The following is a 20,000-nucleotide window of genomic DNA, read 5'->3' as shown; positions in this document are numbered from 1 at the left end:
CTTACACACGTCCCTACAGGGGGAGGAGAGAGAGAGAGTGACTTACACACGTCCCTACAGGGGGAGGAGAGAGAGAGTGACTTACACACGTCCCTACAGGGGGAGGAGAGAGAGAGTGACTTACACACGTCCCTACAGGGGGAGGAGAGAGAGTGACTTACACACGTCCCTACAGGGGAGGAGAGAGAGAGTGACTTACACTCATCCCAACAGGGTGACAATGACTATAGTAGTTGTTGACAAGACAGCACAAACAGATCTGGCACCAGGCTAAGGAAACCTTGATTGAGAGGACCTCACATTTTACAGAACAATGAAGGAAGAGAGATGAGAGACTGAAACATAGAGATGTATAGAGATCAGCTCCGTCCCATTAAGGCGTCTGTGAGCACACAGGGTAGCTCCATTGAGGCCATCTCACTTGAGTCACTGTTCTTCTTCTACTACTTCTATGAGTTGGTCAACAACCTGAAAAGGGGTGCATACTGCCACCTAGAGGGTGTTGTTTGAACCGGTATAAAGACACAGTCGGTTGATTCACTGGCACCTGTAGATCTGGAAAGTTCCCTCATTGGCTGATCCCTCACGATGACCTGGATGGAATTACGTGATCCTTCGTTAACCCATAGAAAGTCCCGCCCAGTTAACTACTTCAGAATGGTGAAAGTCCTCAATGGAGCTGTCCATGCTAAAATGTGCTTTTGGGTACTAGAGTCCTCTATCCATCTCTATGGACTGAAATGCGACAAGAAGATGAGGCCTACACCAAAGGAAGAAGGGATGATACTCACTCTTTGATGAAGGTGTGGAGTTGCTGTTTGATTGACCTCTGGGCCTGGTCAAATAGGATCTGTAGAGAAAGAGACAGAGATAGACAGGGAGAGAGACACAGAGGGAGAGAGAAAGACAGAGTCAGGGGGAGAGAGAGATAGGCAAGGAGAGAGACACAGAGAGGGAGAGAGAGAGACATGTGGAGAGAGAGAGGCAAGGCGAGAGACACAGAGAGGGAGAGAGAGAGACATGGAGAGAGACAGGGAGAGAGACACAGAGGGAGAGAGAAAGACAGAGTCAGGGGGAGAGATAGGCAAGGAGAGAGACACAGAGAGGGAGAGAGAGAGACATGTGGAGAGAGATAGGCAAGGAGAGAGACACAGAGAGGGAGAGAGAGAGACATGGAGAGAGACAGAGTTGGGGAGAGAGAGAGAAAGACCAAAGACAGAGAGAGAAAGAGACAGAGAGGAGGGAAGAGAGATAGGCACAGAGAGGGAGAGAGAGACATGAGAGACAGAGACAGAGTTGGGGAGAGAGAGAGAAAGACCAAAGACAGAGAGAGAAAGAGACAGAGAGGGAAAGAGACAGAGACAGAGTTGGGGAGAGAGAGAGAGAAAGACCAAAGACAGAGAGAGAAAGAGACAGAGAGGGAAAGAGACAGAGACAGAGTTGGGGAGAGAGAGAGAAAGACCAAAGACAGAGAGAGAAAGAGACAGAGAGGGAAAGAGACAGAGACAGAGTTGGGGAGAGAGAGAGAAAGACCAAAGACAGAGAGAGAAAGAGACAGAGAGGGAAAGAGACAGAGACAGAGTTGGGGAGAGAGAGAGAAAGAACAAAGACAGAGAGAGAAAGAGACAGAGAGGGAAAGAGACAGAGACAGAGTTGGGGAGAGAGAGAGAAAGACCAAAGACAGAGAGAGAAAGAGACAGAGAGCGAGAGAGACACAGTGAATGCCAACCCACTGTCTCGCCCCGACCAACCCTCTCGGATGTCCCTCTTTACATGTGTTCTGACGTATCTCAGAGGGTGACTTCCAGAGAGTGGCGAGGGGGATCAATAAATCCATCAACTTCGGGACACACATGACATGAATGATGCATGAAATTCAAAATGAACAAATCCTCCCTGTCGTTTTACAAAATATAAACAGTTAAACATTTTATTTGGGAGCTGTTTAATATTGTATGTGTCAAGTCTCAAACATCAGAAATAAAGAAATGCATTTATCATATAATTAGGCATGCCTCGGCCTCTCCGTTCTTTTGTGTGAAATTGCGAAAAAAGAAAAAAAAATTACGCCGTGCCTTATGGGATTCCACTTCGCTATGAAGCCGGCAGCATTGCAGGCTCAGTCTAAGTGCCGACCGGAGGGGATAATTATCCCATACAACCTCAATCATTTTCACTCCCTCGGCCTCGGGAACACTTGTTCAAATGGTGGAGGCGCGCTTGAACGCACAAATGGACTCGCCGAGGGGCGAGCGGGTGATTTGAGATTCTGCCTGTGAGACCGCTAATAACTGAAATGAAACAGGCTATCAAATACGTTTAAAAAATATAATGACATTCAGGAGCTGTCTTCGAGACAGCTAGTTAATGATATGAACTGTCTTCGAGACAGCTAGTTAATGACATTCAGGAGCTGTCTTCGAGACAGCTAGTTAATGATATGAACTGTCTTCGAGACAGCTAGTCAATGATATGAACTGTCTTTGAGACAGCTAGTTAAAGATATGAACTGTCTTCGAGACAGCTAGTTAATGATATGAACTGTCTTCGAGACAGCTAGTTAATGATATGAACTGTCTTCGAGACAGCTAGTTAATGATATGAACTGTCTTCGAGACAGCTAGTTAATGATATTAAACAATGCAGCTATTCCCTCCGCAAGGCTATTAAACAAGCTAAGCGTCAGTACAGAGACAAAGTGGAATCTCAATTCAATGGCTCAGACACAAGAGGCATGTGGCAGGGTCTACAGTCAATCACGGACTACAAGATGAAATCCAGCCCAGTCACGGACCAGGATGTCTTGCTCCCAGGCAGACTAAATAACTTTTTTGCCCACTTTGAGGACAATACAGTGCCCCTGACACGGCCTGCTCCCAGGCAGACTAAATAACTTTTTTGCCCGCTTTGAGGACAATACAGTGCCCCTGACACGGCCTGCAACGAAAACATGCGGTCTCTCCTTCACTGCAGCCGAGGTGAGTAAGACATTTAAACGTGTTAACCCTCTCAAGGCTGCAGGCCCAGACGACATCCCCAGCCGCGCCCTCAGAGCATGCGCAGACCAGCTGGCCGGTGTGTTTACGGACATATTCAATCAATCCCTATACCAGTCTGCTGTTCCCACATGCTTCAAGAGGGCCACCATTGTTCCTGTTCCCAAGAAAGCTAAGGTAACTGAGCTAAACGACTAGTATTTAAAACATCCTTAAGTTTAAGTAGCTGGATCAACCTCTGACGTCGGAATGAGACCAAGGTGCGGCGTGGTGAGCGTACATTACTTCTTTTAATTGTTAAATGTCGGCAACAAGACAAGAAACAATGAAACGACCGTGAAGCTTACGAGGGCTATAGTGCCACAAACAAAGTCAACTTCCCACAAAGACAGGTAGGAAAAAAGGCTGCCTAAGTATGGTTCTCAATCAGAGACAACGATAGACAGCTGTCCCTGATTGAGAATCACAACCGGCCAAACACAACGAAATACTACAACCTAGAAAACAAAACATAGAATGCCCACCCAAATCACACCCTGACCAAACCAAAATAGAGACATAAAAAGGCTCTCTCAGACGTGAAAAGCACAAACTTTTGACATAATATTAATATTGCTATGTTTATGTATTTATTGTTTGTGATATCCAATTGATAGTTACAGTCTTGCCCCATCGCTGCAACTCCCCTACGGACTTGGGAGAGGCGAAGGTCGAGAGCCATGCGTCCTCCGAAACACGACCCTGCCAAACCGCACTGCTTCGCTTAATGCGGAAGGCAGCCGCAACAATGTGTTGGAGGAAACACCATTCAACTGGCGACCGAGTCAGCGTGCAATACGCCTGGCCCACCACAAGGAGTCACTAGAGCGTGATGGGACAAGGATATCCCGGCCGGCCAAACCCTCCCCTAATCTCCTCAACTACCCTCAAACCAATAAAATAGGCAAAACACACATGGATTTTAAAAAACAAGGCAACGGTAAACGATACGCAAGTGAACAAATGTACAACTCTGACAACTCTGTTTTTTCCCCACAAATTTTCCCGGAATTTCACGTGTCAAATCAAATCAAACTTTATTTGTCACATGCGCCGAACACAACAACTGTAGACTTTACGGTGAATGTTTACTTTACAAGCCCTTAACCAACAGTGGAGTTCAAGAAGAGTTAAGAAAATATTAACCAAGTAGGCTAAAATAATAAGTCATAATAAAAAGTAACACAATAAGAATAATGAGGCTTTATACAGGGGGTACCGGTACAGAGTCAGTGTGGAGGCTATATACAGGGGGTACTGGTACAGAGTCAATGTGGAGGCTATATACAGGGGGTATCAGTACAGAGTCAATGTGGAGGCTATATACAGGGGGTATCAGTACAGAGTCAATGTGGAGGCTATATACAGGGGGTACTGGTACAGAGTCAATGTGGAGGCTATATACAGGGGGTACCGGTACAGAGTCAATGTGGAGGCTATATACAGGGGGTACCGGTACAGAGTCAATGTGGAGGCTATATACAGGGGGTACCGGTACAGAGTCAATGTGGAGGCTATATACAGGGGGTATCGGTACAGAGTCAATGTGGAGGCTATATACAGGGGGTACCGGTACAGAGTCAATGTGGAGGCTATATACAGGGGGTATCGGTACAGAGTCAATGTGGAGGCTATATACAGGGGGTACCGGTACAGAGTCAATGTGGAGGCTATATACAGGGGTACCGGTACAGAGTCAATGTGGAGGCTATATACAGGGGGTACCGGTACAGAGTCAATGTGGAGGCTATATACAGGGGGTACCGGTACAGAGTCAATGTGGAGGCTTTATACAGGGGGTACCGGTACAGAGTCAATGTGGAGGCTATATACAGGGGGTACCGGTACAGAGTCAATGTGGAGGCTATATACAGGGGGTACCGGTAACGAGTCAATGTGGAGGCTATATACAGGGGGTACCGGTAACGAGTCAATGTGGAGGCTATATACAGGGGGTACCGGTAACGAGTCAATGTGGAGGCTATATACAGGGGGTACCGGTAACGAGTCAATGTGGAGGCTATATACAGGGGGTACCGGTAACGAGTCAATGTGGAGGCTATATACAGGGGGTACCGGTAACGAGTCAATGTGGAGGCTATATACAGGGGGTACCGGTACAGAGTCAATGTGGAGGCTATATACAGGGGGTACCGGTACAGAGTCAATGTGGTGGCTATATACAGGGGGTACCGGTACAGAGTCAATGTGGAGGCTATATAGAGGGGGTACCGGTACAGAGTCAATGTGGAGGCTATATACAGGGGGTACCGGTACAGAGTCAATGTGGAGGCTATATACAGGGGGTACCGGTACAGAGTCAATGTGGAGGCTTTATACAGGGGGTACCGGTACAGAGTCAATGTGGAGGCTATATACAGGGGGTACCGGTACAGAGTTAATGTGGAGGCTATATACAGGGGCTACCGGTACAGAGTCCACGTGGAGACTATATACAGGGGGTACCGGTACAGAGTCAATGTGGAGGCTATATACAGGGGGTACCGGTACAGAGTCAATGTGGAGGCTATATACAGGGGGTACCGGTACAGAGTCAATGTGGAGGCTATATACAGGGGGTACCGGTACAGAGTCAATGTGGAGGCTATATACAGGGGGTACCGGTACAGAGTCAATGTGGAGGCTATATACAGGGGGTACCGGTACAGAGTCAATGTGGAGACTATATACAGGGGGTACCGGTAACGAGTCAGTGTGGAGGCTATATACAGGGGGTACCGGTACAGAGTCAATGTGGAGACTATATACAGGGGGTACCGGTACAGAGTCAATGTGGAGACTATATACAGGGGGTACCGGTACAGAGTCAATGTGGAGGCTATATACAGGGGTACCGGTACAGAGTCAATGTGGAGACTATATACAGGGGGTACCGGTAACGAGTCAGTGTGGAGGCTATATACAGGGGGTACCGGTACAGAGTCAATGTGGAGACTATATACAGGGGGTACCGGTACAGAGTCAATGTGGAGGCTATATACAGGGGGTACCGGTACAGAGTCAATGTGGAGGCTATATACAGGGGGTACCGGTACAGAGTCAATGTGGAGGCTATATACAGGGGGTACCGGTAACGAGTCAGTGTGGAGGCTATATACAGGGGGTACCGGTACAGAGTCAATGTGGAGGCTATATACAGGGGGTACCGGTACAGAGTCAATGTGGAGGCTATATACAGAGGGTACCGGTACAGAGTCAATGTGGAGGCTATATACAGGGTGTACCGGTACAGAGTCAATGTGGAGGCTATATACAGGGGGTACCAGTACAGAGTCAATGTGGAGACTATATACAGGGGTACCGGTACAGAGTCAATGTGGAGGCTATATACAGGGGTACCGGTACAGAGTCAATGTGGAGGCTATATACAGGGGGTACCGGTACAGAGTCAATGTGGAGGCTATATACAGGGGTACCGGTAACGAGTCAGTGTGGAGGCTATATACAGGGGGTACCGGTACAGAGTCAATGTGGAGGCTATATACAGGGGGTACCGGTACAGAGTCAATGTGGAGGCTATATACAGAGGGTACCGGTACAGAGTCAATGTGGAGGCTATATACAGAGGGTACCGGTACAGAGTCAATGTGGAGGCTATATACAGAGGGTACCGGTACAGAGTCAATGTGGAGGCTATATACAGGGGGTACCGGTACAGAGTCAATGTGGAGGCTATATACAGGGGGTACCGGTACAGAGTCAATGTGGAGGCTATATACAGGGGGTACCGGTACAGAGTCAATGTGGAGGCTATATACAGGGGGTACCGGTACAGAGTCAATGTGGAGGCTATATACAGGGGTACCGGTACAGAGTCAATGTGGAGGCTTTATACAGGGGGTACCGGTACAGAGTCAATGTGGAGGCTATATACAGGGGGTACCGGTACAGAGTCAATGTGGAGGCTATATACAGGGGGTACCGGTACAGAGTCAATGTGGAGGCTATATACAGGGGGTACCGGTACAGAGTCAATGTGGAGGCTATATACAGGGGGTACCGGTACAGAGTCAATGTGGAGGCTATATACAGGGGGTACCGGTACAGAGTCAATGTGGAGACTATATACAGGGTGTAACACTATAACAAGGCTATGTACAGGGGGTACCGGTAACGAGTCAGTGTGCGGGGGTACCGGTTAGTTGAGGTAATTTGTACATGTAGGTGGGGGTAAAGTGACTATGCATAGATAATAAACAGCGAGTAGCAGAAGTATGAAAAATGGAGGAGGGTGTCAATGTGGAGGCTATATACAGGGGGTACCGGTACAGAGTCAATGTGGAGGCTATATACAGGGGGTACCAGTACAGAGTCAATGTGGAGGCTATATACAGGGGGTACCAGTACAGAGTCAATGTGGAGGCTATATACAGGGGGTACCGGTACAGAGTCAATGTGGAGGCTATATACAGGGGGTACCGGTACAGAGTCAATGTGGAGGCTATATACAGGGGGTACCAGTACAGAGTCAATGTGGAGGCTATATACAGGGGGTACCGGTACAGAGTCTATGTGGAGGCTATATACAGGGGGTACCAGTACAGAGTCAATGTGGAGGCTATATACAGGGGGTACCGGTACAGAGTCAATGTGGAGGCTATATACAGGGGTACCGGTACAGAGTCAATGTGGAGGCTATATACAGGGGGTACCAGTACAGAGTCAATGTGGAGGCTATATACAGGGGGTACCGGTACAGAGTCAATGTGGAGGCTATATACAGGGGGTACCGGTACAGAGTCAATGTGGAGGCTATATACAGGGGGTACCTGTACAGAGTCAATGTGGAGGCTATATACAGGGGGTACCGGTACAGAGTCAATGTGGAGGCTATATACAGGGGGTACCGGTACAGAGTCAATGTGGAGGCTATATACAGGGGGTACCGGTACAGAGTCAATGTGGAGGCTATATACAGGGAGTACCGGTACAGAGTCAATGTGGAGGCTATATACAGGGGGTACCGGTACAGAGTCAATGTGGAGGCTATATACAGGGGGTACCAGTACAGAGTCAATGTGGAGGCTATATACAGGGGGTACCGGTACAGAGTCAATGTGGAGGCTATATACAGGGGGTACCAGTACAGAGTCAATGTGGAGGCTATATACAGGGAGCACCGGTACAGAGTCAATGTGGAGACTATATACAGGGGGTACCGGTACAGAGTCAATGTGGAGGCTATATACAGGGGGTACCGGTACAGAGTCAATGTGGAGGCTATATACAGGGGGTACCAGTACAGAGTCAATGTGGAGGCTATATACAGGGGGTACCAGTACAGAGTCAATGTGGAGGCTATATACAGGGGGTACCGGTACAGAGTCAATGTGGAGGCTATATACAGGGGGTACCGGTACAGAGTCAATGTGGAGGCTATATACAGGGTGTTATGGTACAGAGTCAATGTGGAGGCTATATACAGGGGGTACCGGTACAGAGTCAATGTGGAGGCTTTATACAGGGGGTACCGGTACAGAGTCAATGTGGAGGCTATATACAGGGGGTACCGGTACAGAGTCAATGTGGAGGCTATATACAGGGGGTACCGGTACAGAGTCAATGTGGAGGCTATATACAGGGGGTACCGGTACAGAGTCAATGTGGAGGCTATATACAGGGGGTACCGGTACAGAGTCAATGTGGAGGCTATATACAGGGTGTACCGGTACAGAGTCAATGTGGAGGCTATATACAGGGGGTACCGGTACAGAGTCAATGTGGAGGCTATATACAGGGTGTACCGGTACAGAGTCAATGTGGAGGCTATATACAGGGTGTACCGGTACAGAGTCAATGTGGAGGCTATATACAGGGTGTACCGGTACAGAGTCAATGTGGAGGCTATATACAGGGTGTACCGGTACAGAGTCAATGTGGAGGCTATATACAGGGTGTACCGGTACAGAGTCAATGTGGAGGCTTTATACAGGGGGTACCGGTACAGAGTCAATGTGGAGGCTATATACAGGGTATTACGGTACAGAGTCAATGTGGAGGCTATATACAGGGGGTACCGGTACAGAGTCAATGTGGAGGCTATATACAGGGGGTACCGGTACAGAGTCAATGTGGAGGCTATATACAGGGGGTACCGGTACAGAGTCAATGTGGAGGCTATATACAGGGGGTACCGGTACTAAGTCTGTGTGCAGGGGTTAGAGGTCATTTGTACATGTAGTCAGTACACTGGTAACAACCTAAGCACTATGAAACTTCTATCGGATCAAATCCCTCGTAGAAAATAAGACAGTAAATGTTTTCGTTTGAACCAAATTAGATTCTCTCTCATTGATCCTTCATACAAAAACCATCATCATCTGTTTTCCCTCTCACTTCCCTTCTTCTTCTTCTCTGGTGTCACTCACACATTTCAGTTCATTAACACAGCTCCCGCGTTGGGACAATCAGGGCTATGTTTTTGTAAATGCTGGATCTCTATGGCAAGACGTATGTTCACCCACGTTGCCTGAGATGTCACGTGTGACTAATGGACGGACAGAGACCGATCCACAGTCCCTTCCCCAATCAGGACATGTACCTGTGTGCCATTATATATGACTCCTTAAAACTGCCCCCCACATAATAGAAGGTCTGAATATTCAGTTAGAGATATTCCATGTTCTCTTCCGATCTCAGAGAGAGAGAGAGAGAGAGAGAGAGAGAGAGAGAGAGAGAGAGAGAGAGAGAGAGAGAGAGAGAGAGAGAGAGAGAGAGAGAGAGAGAGAGAGAGATAGAGAAGAGGAGAGACAGAGAGAGACAGAGAGACATAGAGAGAGAGACAGAGAGGAGAGAGAGAGAGAGACAGAGACAGAGACAGAAGAGAGAGAGACAGAGGAGAGAGAGGGAGACAGAGAGAGAGAGAGAGAGAGAGAGAGAGAGAGAGAGAGAGAGAGAGAGAGACAGAGGAGAGAGAGAGAGAGAGAGAGAGAGAGAGAGAGAGAGAGAGAGAGAGAGAGAGAGAGAGAGAGAGAGAGAAGAGAGGAGCGACAGAGAGAGAGAGAGAGAGAGAGGGAGAGAGAGACAGAGACAGAGAGAGACAGAGGAGAGAGAGAGAGAGAGAGAGAGAGAGAGAGAGAGAGAGAGAGAGAGAGAGAGAGAGAGAGAGGAGAGAGAGAGAGACAGAGACAGAGACAGAAGAGAGAGAGACAGAGGAGAGAGAGAGGAGAGAGAGAGACAGAGACAGAAGAGAGAGAGAGACTGAGAGAGACAAAGAGAGAGAGAGAGGAGAGAGACAGAGAGACAGAGAGAGAGAGAGAGAGAGAGAGAGACAGAGGAGAGAGAGAGAGAGAGAGAGAGAGAGAGAGAGAGAGAGAGAGAGAGAGAGAGAGAGAGAGAGAGAGAGAGAGAGAGAGAGAGAAGAGGAGAGACAGAGAGACAGAGAGAGAGGAGTGAGAGAGAGAGAGGAGAGAGAGAGACAGAGACAGAGAGAGACAGAGGAGAGAGAGAGAGAGAGGAGAGAGAGAGACAGAGACAGAGAGAAAAATCATCCACTAATCTGCACCTGTCAGCTGGTACGGTGTCCCTGAATGGCCAAAATATACCAAACCAGATCCTATTATCACAACGTCCAAACTCGAAACGGCTGAATATCTGGCAGCAGGAACATTCTTCTCATCGTTTTGGCTGAAATTTGTTGAAAAGTTATTTAGAGGTGAGATTACAAACTAGGTCAACATCAAAAACACCAAACACCAGGAACATAATTTTATTAGAAGGCCTAAATCCTGATCTGACCATAATAACATTGTGATGACCACAGATATGTGAGGAGAGGGAAGAATGAGAGAGGAAGAGAAGAGGGAATGGTCCCTAAGAGCTGACTAGTTAAACGACAGGAAGGATTTAGGAGATCTTAGCTCAACTGTTAAAAAGACAGGAATTTCCTCTCTTTCTTCCTGCTCTCTCGCTCCCTCTCCTTGTCTCCCCCTCTGTCTCTCTCCCTTAACTCTCTTTAGCTCCCTCTCCCCCCCACCCCATTAACTTGTACAACTACCAAACCGATGACCCCTGCTTAACAGGCTCAGAGACCCATGGCACTCATCATGCCTACCACATATGGAAGCAGCACAGTGTGTGTGTGTGTGTGTGTGTGTGTGTGTGTGTGTGTGTGTGTGTGTGTGTGTGTGTGTGTGTGTGTGTGTGTGTGTGTGTGTGTGTGTGTGTGTGTGTGTGTGTGTGTGTGTGTGTGTGTGTGTACTCTCTGTCTGTCCTACACAGCTGTGTGCTCTAATTCTAAACATTCTCTCCAATTCTGGCTCAGAGCAGAACACTCTGGACTCAAGATGGAAGAACAGAGTGTTTGTGTGTGTGTGTCTTACCATGTGGTAACGGGAGGCTGGAGGCTCTGTACGCTCATGCATATGCATGAGAGTGTGTGTGTGTGTGTGTGTGTGTGTGTGTGTGTGTGTGTGTGTGTGTGTGTGTGTGTGTGTGTGTGTGTGTGTGTGTGTGTGTGTGTGTGTGTGTGTGTGTGTGTGTGTGTGTGTGTGTGTGTGTGTGTGTGTGTGTGAGAAAGAGAGACAGAGTGAGTGTATATGGGTGGGTCTTACCATGTTGTAGTTGACAATCTCAAAGTGTGTGTGTGCTCGCATTCAGTGCATTTGAAAAGTATTCAGACCCCTTGACTTTTTCCACATTTTATATACAGTGGGGAGAACAAGTATTTGATACACTGCTGATTTTGCAGGTTTTCCTACTTACAAAGCATGTAGAGGTCTGTAATTTTTATCATAGGTACACTTCAACTGTGAGAGACGGAATCTAAAACAAAACTCCAGAAAATCACATTGTATTATTTTTAAGTAATTCATTTGCATTTTATTGCATGACATAAGTATTTGATACATCAGAAAAGCAGAACTTAATATTTGGTACAGAAACCTTTGTTTGCAATTACAGAGATCATACGTTTCCAGCCGTTCTTGACCAGGTTTGCACACACTGCAGCAGGGATTTTGGCCCACTCCTCCATACAGACCTTCTCCAGATCCTTCAGGTTTCGGGGCTGTCGCTGGGCAATACGGACTTTCAGCTCCCTCCAAATATTTTCTATTGGGTTCAGGTCTGGAGACTGGCTAGGCCACTACACGCTCCCCACGGTAAGCACGAGGAGTTGGCTCAGGTCTCCTACCTGACTCAGCCAATCTCCTCGTGTTCCCCCTCCCCCAAAAATGATTGGGGCTGCCTCTCGGGCTTCCGTGCTAGCCGTGTACCCTCATATCGTCTCCGTTCCTCTATTCTCCTGTATTTCTCCTCCTTAGAACGGCGATACTCCCCAGGCTGCGTCCAGGGTCCTGCCTCCTTAGAACGGCGATACTCCCCAGGCTGCGTCCAGGGCCCTGCCTCCTTAGAACGGCGATACTCCCCAGGCTGCGTCCAGGGTCCTGCCTCCTTAGAACGGCGATACTCCCCAGACTGCGTCCAGGGTCCTGCCTCCTTAGAACGGCGATACTCCCCAGGCTGCGTCCAGGGTCCTGCCTCCTTAGAACGGCGATACTCCCCAGACTGCGTCCAGGGTCCTGCCTCCTTAGAACGGCGATACTCCCCAGGCTGCGTCCAGGGTCCTGCCTCCTTAGAACGGCGATACTCCCCAGGCTGCATCCAGGGTCCTGCTCCGTCTACTATTTCCTCCCCATGTCCAGGATCCTTTTCCGTCCAAAATCTCCTCCCAAGTCCATAACCTCTGTTCCTCCTCTTCACGCTGCTCGGTCCTGGTTTGGTGGGTTATTCTGTCACGGTCGTCGTAACGATGAGACCAAGCCGCACCGTGATTTGAATACATTCTTCTTTTAAAAACACGAAGAACACTTAAACAAACTAACCAAAAAGAACATGCCGCTATAAACAACTAGTGCTGACATGCAACTACACATAGACAATAACCCACCAAACCAACATGGAAAATGGCAACCTAAATAGTATCCCCAACAGAGACAACGATAAACAACTGCCTCTGATTGGGAACCAATTCAGGCCACCATAGACGTACATTTACCTAGACAATACCAAAACCCCATAGATATACAAAAAAACCTAGAAAAGACCAAAAAACACATACCACTCTCGTCACACCCTGACCTAACCAAAATAATAAAGAAAACAAAGATAACTAAGGTCAGGGCGTGACACAAGCAAAGAGGCACTGAGTTTGAAGGTAGGCCTTGAAATACATCCACAGCTCCACCTCCAAATGACTCAGATGATGTCAATTAGCCTATTAGAAGCTTCTAAAGCCATTATATAATTTTCTGTAATTTTCCAAGCTGTTTAAAGGCACAGTCAACTTAGTATATGTAAACTTCTGACCCACTGGAATTGTGATACCGTGAATTATAAGTGAAATAATCTGTCTGTAAACAATTTTTGGAAAAATGACTTGTGTCAACGCACAAAGTAGATGTCCTAACCAACGTGCCAAAACTATAGTTTGTTAAACAAGAGATTTGTGGAGTGGTTGAAAAAACGAGTTTTAATGACTCCAACCTAAAGTGTATGTCAACTTCAGAATCTAACAACACAACAATTAATTTAAATTACAATTACAATTACTTCCTCATTTTTCACTGTCCACCACAAAGTATTTGATTTGCAAACTCATCACATTCATTTTTGTTTTCAGAACTCAAAAGTCGTCCCCTGATGTGGTTTAAACATTGTTGTGAACACAGAACATCTCATTTTGTTGTTTTTACATTTAAAAAAAAACTGGAGGAAAACCAGAAGTATTTGTGTGACCAAAAAAAAGGAAAAATAATATGAATATGGAATTTGAGCGAAATATTTTAATGTATTTTTAAACGAACCAACCTAAATGTTTTGCTGAGTACTTTAGAGTGTGACATCCTGCAGAACAGCATTTTGGGAAAAGTTGAGGTCAGGTCCAAAATTGTCCAAACGTCTTCCATTTAAGAATGATGGAGGACACTATGTTCTTGGGAACCTTCAATGCTGCAGAAATGTTTTGGTATCCTTCCCCAGATCTGTGTCTCGGCACAATTCTGTCTCTGAGGATTCCCTCTACGGACAATTCTTTAAACGGACGGCAGGGTAGTCTAGTGGTTAGAGTGTAGAGGTGGCAGGGTAGTCTAGTGGTTAGAGTGTAGAGGTGGCAGGGTAGTCTAGTGGTTAGAGTGTAGAGGCGGCAGGGTAGCCTAGTGGTTAGAGTGTAGAGGTGGCAGGGTAGCCTAGTGGTTAGAGTGTAGAGGCGGCAGGGTAGCCTAGTGGTTAGAGTGTAGAGGTGGCAGGGTAGTCTAGTGGTTAGAGTGTAGAGGTGGCAGGGTAGTCTAGTGGTTAGAGTGTAGAGGCGGCAGGGTAGCCTAGTGGTTAGAGTGTAGAGGTGGCAGGGTAGTCTAGTGGTTAGAGTGTAGAGGTGGCAGGGTAGTCTAGTGGTTAGAGTGTAGAGGTGGCAGGGTAGTCTAGTGGTTAGAGTGTAGAGGCGGCAGGGTAGCCTAGTGGTTAGAGTGTAGAGGTGGCAGGGTAGTCTAGTGGTTAGAGTGTAGAGGTGGCAGGGTAGTCTAGTGGTTAGAGTGTAGAGGTGGCAGGGTAGTCTAGTGGTTAGAGTGTAGAGGCGGCAGGGTAGCCTAGTGGTTAGAGTGTAGAGGTGGCAGGGTAGTCTAGTGGTTAGAGTGTAGAGGTGGCAGGGTAGTCTAGTGGTTAGAGTGTAGAGGTGGCAGGGTAGTCTAGTGGTTAGAGTGTAGAGGCGGCAGGGTAGCCTAGTGGTTAGAGTGTAGAGGTGGCAGGGTAGTCTAGTGGTTAGAGTGTAGAGGCGGCAGGGTAGCCTAGTGGTTAGAGTGTAGAGGTGGCAGGGTAGCCTAGTGGTTAGAGTGTAGAGGTGGCAGGGTAGCCTAGTGGTTAGAGTGTAGAGGAGGCAGGGTAGCCTAGTGGTTAGAGTGTAGAGGTGGCAGGGTAGCCTAGTGGTTAGAGTGTAGAGGAGGCAGGGTAGCCTAGTGGTTAGAGTGTAGAGGCGGCAGGGTAGCCTAGTGGTTAGAGTGTAGAGGAGGCAGGGTAGCCTAGTGGTTAGAGTGTAGAGGCGGCAGGGTAGCCTAGTGGTTAGAGTGTAGAGGAGGCAGGGTAGCCTAGTGGTTAGAGTGTAGAGGTGGCAGGGTAGTCTAGTGGTTAGAGTGTAGAGGTGGCAGGGTAGTCTAGTGGTTAGAGTGTAGAGGAGGCAGGGTAGCCTAATGGTTAGAGCGTAGGGGTGGCAGGGTAGCCTAGTGGTTAGAGTGTAGAGGAGGCAGGGTAGCCTAGTGGTTAGAGTGTAGAGGAGGCAGGGTAGCCTAGTGGTTAGAGTGTAGAGGCGGCAGCGTAGCCTAGTGGTTAGAGTGTAGAGGTGGCAGGGTAGTCTAGTGGTTAGAGTGTAGAGGTGGCAGGGTAGTCTAGTGGTTAGAGTGTAGAGGAGGCAGGGTAGCCTAGTGGTTAGAGCGTAGGGGTGGCAGGGTAGCCTAGTGGTTAGAGTGTAGAGGAGGCAGGGTAGCCTAGTGGTTAGAGTGTAGAGGAGGCAGGGTAGCCTAGTGGTTAGAGTGTAGAGGCGGCAGCGTAGCCTAGTGGTTACAGTGTAGAGGCGGCAGGGTAGCCTAGTGGTTAGAGTGTAGAGGTGGCAGCGTAGCCTAGTGGTTAGAGTGTAGAGGCAGCAGCGTAGCCTAGTGGTTAGAGCGTTGGACTTCAAACCTCCGAGTTCAAACCCCCGAGCTGACAAGGTACAAATCTGTCGTTCTGCCCCTGAACAGGCAGTTAACCCACTGTTCCTAGGCCGTCATTGAAAATAAGAATTTGTTCTTAACTGACTTAACTAAGGTAAAATAAAAAATAACAAAAAACCTCATGACTTTTTGCTCTGACATGCACTGTCAACTGTGGGACCTTATATAGACAGGTGTGTGTGTATGTGTGTGTCTTACCATGTTGTAGTTGACAATCTCCTGCAGGCTCTCCCCACACTTCTCCAGACACTCCTAGAGACACAGGGAGACCTTCAGGTTACACACATGACTGTAGTGAGTTGATGTTCACTTCACAGATCATCACTGAGATTCATTCTACTCCGACAGCTAACAGGCCTGTACAGGAAGAAGTTCAATTCAATGTATTGAAAAATAAAGAAGGTCTCAGATCTCTCTCATTAATCTAACATCTTCACGTCTATATTTCACCAGCTAGGGGGGGGGAGATGGTCTCGGTCTGGACAATGCTGTTTATATTTCAACTGTTATTGTCGAAGAGGGGAAATTTTAAGGAATGTAGAGACTAGAGGAATGTGGTGAAGTATCTCTATTTCAGACATCCTCTATTCTACTCCACTCTACCTCCACTCTAATATACCTCCACTCTAATATACCTCCACTCTACCTCCACTCTAACTCTACTCTAACTCCACTCTACCTCCACTCTACCTCCACTCTAACTCCACTCTACCTCCACTCTACCTCCACTCTACCTCCACTCTAACTCCACTCTAACTCTACTCTAACTCCACTCTACCTCCACTCTACCTCCACTCTAACTCTACCTCCACTCTAACTCTACCTCCACTCTAACTCTAACTACACTCTAACTCTAACTCCACTCTACCTCCACTCTAACTCTACTCTACTCTACCTCCACTCTAACTCCACCTCCATTCTAACTCCACTCTAACTCGACTCTATCTCCCCTCTACCCCCACTCTAATTATACCTCCACTCTAACTCCACTCTAACTCAAATCAAATCAAATCAAATTTATTTATATAGCCCTTCGTACATCAGCTGATATCTCAAAGTGCTGTACAGAAACCCAGCCTAAAACCCCAAACAGCAAACAATGCAGGTGTAAAAGCACGGTGGCTAGGAAAAACTCCCTAGAAAGGCCAAAACCTAGGAAGAAACCTAGAGAGGAACCGGGCTATGTGGGGTGGCCAGTCCTCTTCTGGCTGTGCCGGGTAGAGATTATAACAGAACATGACCAAGATGTTCAAATGTTCATAAATGACCAGCATGGTCAAATAATAATAAGGCAGAACAGTTGAAACTGGAGCAGCAGCACAGTCAGGTGGACTGGGGACAGCAAGGAGCCATCATGTCAGGTAGTCCTGGGGCACGGTCCTAGGGCTCAGGTCCTCCGAGAGAGAGAAAGAAAGAGAGAATTAGAGAGAGCATATGTGGGGTGGCCAGTCCTCTTCTGGCTGTGCCGGGTGGAGATTATAACAGAACGTGGCCAAGATGTTCAAATGTTCATAAATGACCAGCATGGTTGAATAATAGTAAGGCAGAACAGTTGAAACTGGAGCAGGAGCATGGCCAGGTGGACTGGGGACAGCAAGGAGTCCTCATGTCAGGTAGTCCTGGGACATGGTCCTAAGGCTCAGGCCAGTTGAAACTGGAGCAGCAGCATGGCCAGGTGGACTGGAGACAGCACTCTAACTCTACCTCCACTCTAACTCTACTCTACCTCCACTCTAACTCTACCTCCACTCTAATTCTACCTGCACTCTAACTCCACTCTAACTCTACCTCCACTCTAACTCTACCTCCACTCTAACTCCACTCCACCTCCACTCTAACTCCACTCCACCTCCACTCTAACTCCACTCCTCTACCTCCACTCTAACTCTACCTCCACTCTAAACACTCCTCTCACTCTAACTCCACTCTACCTCCACTCTAACTCTACTCTACCTCCACTCTAACTCTACTGTAACTCCACTCTAACTTTACCTCCACTCTAACTCCACTCCACCTCCACTCTAACTCCACTCCTCTACCCCCACTCTAACTCTACTCTACGTCCACTCTAACTCTACCTTCACTCTAACTCTACTCTACTTCCACTCTACTCTACCTCCACTCTACCTCCACTCTAACTCTACTCTACCTCTACTCTAACTCTACCTCCACTCTAATTCTACCTGCACTCTAACTCCACTCTAACTCCACTCTAACTCCACTCTAACTCCACTCTAACTCTACCTCCACTCTAACTCCACTCTACCACCACTCTAACTCCACTCCACCTCCACTCTAACTCCACTCCTCTACCTCCACTCTAACTCTACCTCCACTCTAAACACTCCTCTCACTCTAACTCCACTCTACCTCCACTCTAACTCTACTCTACCTCCACTCTAACTCTACTGTAACTCCACTCTAACTTTACCTCCACTCTAACTCCACTCCACCTCCACTCTAACTCCACTCCTCTACCCCCACTCTAACTCTACTCTACGTCCACTCTAACTCTACCTTCACTCTAACTCTACTCTACCTCCACTCTACTCTACCTCCACTCTACTCTACCTCCACTCAACCTCCACTCAACCTCCACTCTAACTCCACTCTAACTCCACTCTACACTAACTCTACCTCCACTCTAACTCCATTCCTCTAACTCTAACTCTACTCTACCTCCACTCTAACACTACTCTACACTAACTCTACCTCCACTCTAACTCCATTCCTCTAACTCTAACTCTACTCTACCTCCACTCTAACACTACTCTACCTCCACTCTAACTCTACCTCCACTCTACCTCCACTCTACCTCTACCTCCACTCTACTCTACCTCCACTCTAACTCTACTCTACCTCCACTCTAACTCTAACTCTACCTCCACTCTAACTCTACTCTAACTCCACCTACACTCTAACTCTAATTCCACTCCTCTAACTCCACTCTACCTCCACTCTACCTCCACTCTAACTCAACTCTACCTCCACTCTACAACCACTCCAACTCCACTCTAACTCCCCTCTAACTTCAATCTTGTTTTCATCAGACCAGAGCATCTTGTTTCTCATGGTCTGAGAGCCCTTTACGTGCCTTTTGACAAACCCCAATGGGCGGGCATGTGCCTTTTACTGAGGAGTGGCTTCAGTCTGGCCAATCTACCATAAAGGCCTGATTGGCTGGGTGGTCAGCTCTAGGAAGAGTCTTGGTGGTTCCAAACTTCTTCCATTTAAGAATGATGGAGGCCACTGTGCTCTTGGGAATGTTCAATGCTGCAGAAATGTTTTGGTGTCCTTCCCCAGATCTGTGCCTCGACACAATTCTGTCTCTGAGGATTCCTTCGACCTCAAGCCTTGGTTTTTGCTCTGACATGCACTGTCAACTGTGGTACCTTTATATAGACAGGTGTGGACCTTTCCAAATCATGTCCAATCAATTGAATTTACTACATTTTGTAGGTTTAAAGATTATTTCCTGCAATTCTACACATTTTATCATGAGGGGCAGAGAACATTATGCCGTTTTAAAGCAAATTTTACATTTGTAATACATTTGTCTAATGTGTATTCATGTGATATTTGAGTGACTTAAACAGTACGACAAAATCTTTGGGCAGAGAAACCTAGCTAAAAACCGTTAGCTGACATGGGCTATTTGATCTGTACATTTCTGACAAGTAATAAATATCTCTCTAATGACAAGAGGAACTGATGGATGCACGAGCCAATTTAGAAATCGCACCTTGTACATTCTACTATTTATACAACTAGCAACGGTAAATTAAGACCCCCGCGACCCCGTCTGCCGACCCTAAGGGGACGCGCCCCACAGTTTGGGAACCACTCATCTATCATACCATCTGTTGACATGTATATATATTTTTTTTTAATCTTCCCGGCGTGAAATCGTTCTGATTGTGTTGTGACGTCATGTGGCTGTAATATTTGTGTAGTAGCAGGGGACTTACCAGAGTTTATCAGAGTTTATCTGTAGCTCAGTTGGTAGAGCATGGCGCTTGTAACGCCAGGGTGGTGGGTTCGATCCCCGGGACCACCCATACGTAGAATGTATGCACACATGACTGTAAGTCGCTTTGGATAAAAGCGTCTGCTAAATGGCATATATTATTATTATTATTATATATATTACTTACAGAGATCATTTCTTCCTTCTTGCACTGCTGAGACAAGTCTTTGATGCCGGTGACAAACAGTTTATTGGCGCTTACGTACGCCCTGCCCGCCT

General features: G+C 47.4%; 1 protein-coding gene across 9 annotated transcripts in view; it reads right to left on the bottom strand.

Annotated features, from left to right (window-relative positions):
• The window catches only part of LOC124025204 (arf-GAP with coiled-coil, ANK repeat and PH domain-containing protein 3-like), a 159,313-nt gene that overhangs the window by 68,984 nt on the left and 70,329 nt on the right, over window positions 1-20,000 (bottom strand). For all 9 annotated transcript variants that reach the window (XR_006837160.1, XM_046338823.1, XM_046338828.1 and 6 more), the window contains exons 3-5: window positions 19,909-20,000; window positions 15,953-16,006; window positions 792-850 (exon numbers count right to left, since the gene is read on the bottom strand). The exon at window positions 19,909-20,000 is cut by the window's right edge and continues 28 nt beyond it. Coding sequence is in view for 8 of the 9 variants with exons in the window: in XM_046338823.1 (XP_046194779.1) it covers window positions 792-850; window positions 15,953-16,006; window positions 19,909-20,000 (205 nt within the window). In the remaining variant the exon portion in view is untranslated. The remainder of the gene's footprint in view (window positions 1-791; window positions 851-15,952; window positions 16,007-19,908) is intronic.

The sequence above is a fragment of the Oncorhynchus gorbuscha genome, linkage group LG03 (assembly GCF_021184085.1).
Source record: "Oncorhynchus gorbuscha isolate QuinsamMale2020 ecotype Even-year linkage group LG03, OgorEven_v1.0, whole genome shotgun sequence".
Classification (NCBI taxonomy): domain Eukaryota; kingdom Metazoa; phylum Chordata; class Actinopteri; order Salmoniformes; family Salmonidae; genus Oncorhynchus; species Oncorhynchus gorbuscha.
The sequence above is the reverse complement of the archived record's forward strand: the minus strand, read 5'-3'. Positions and strand labels throughout refer to the sequence as shown.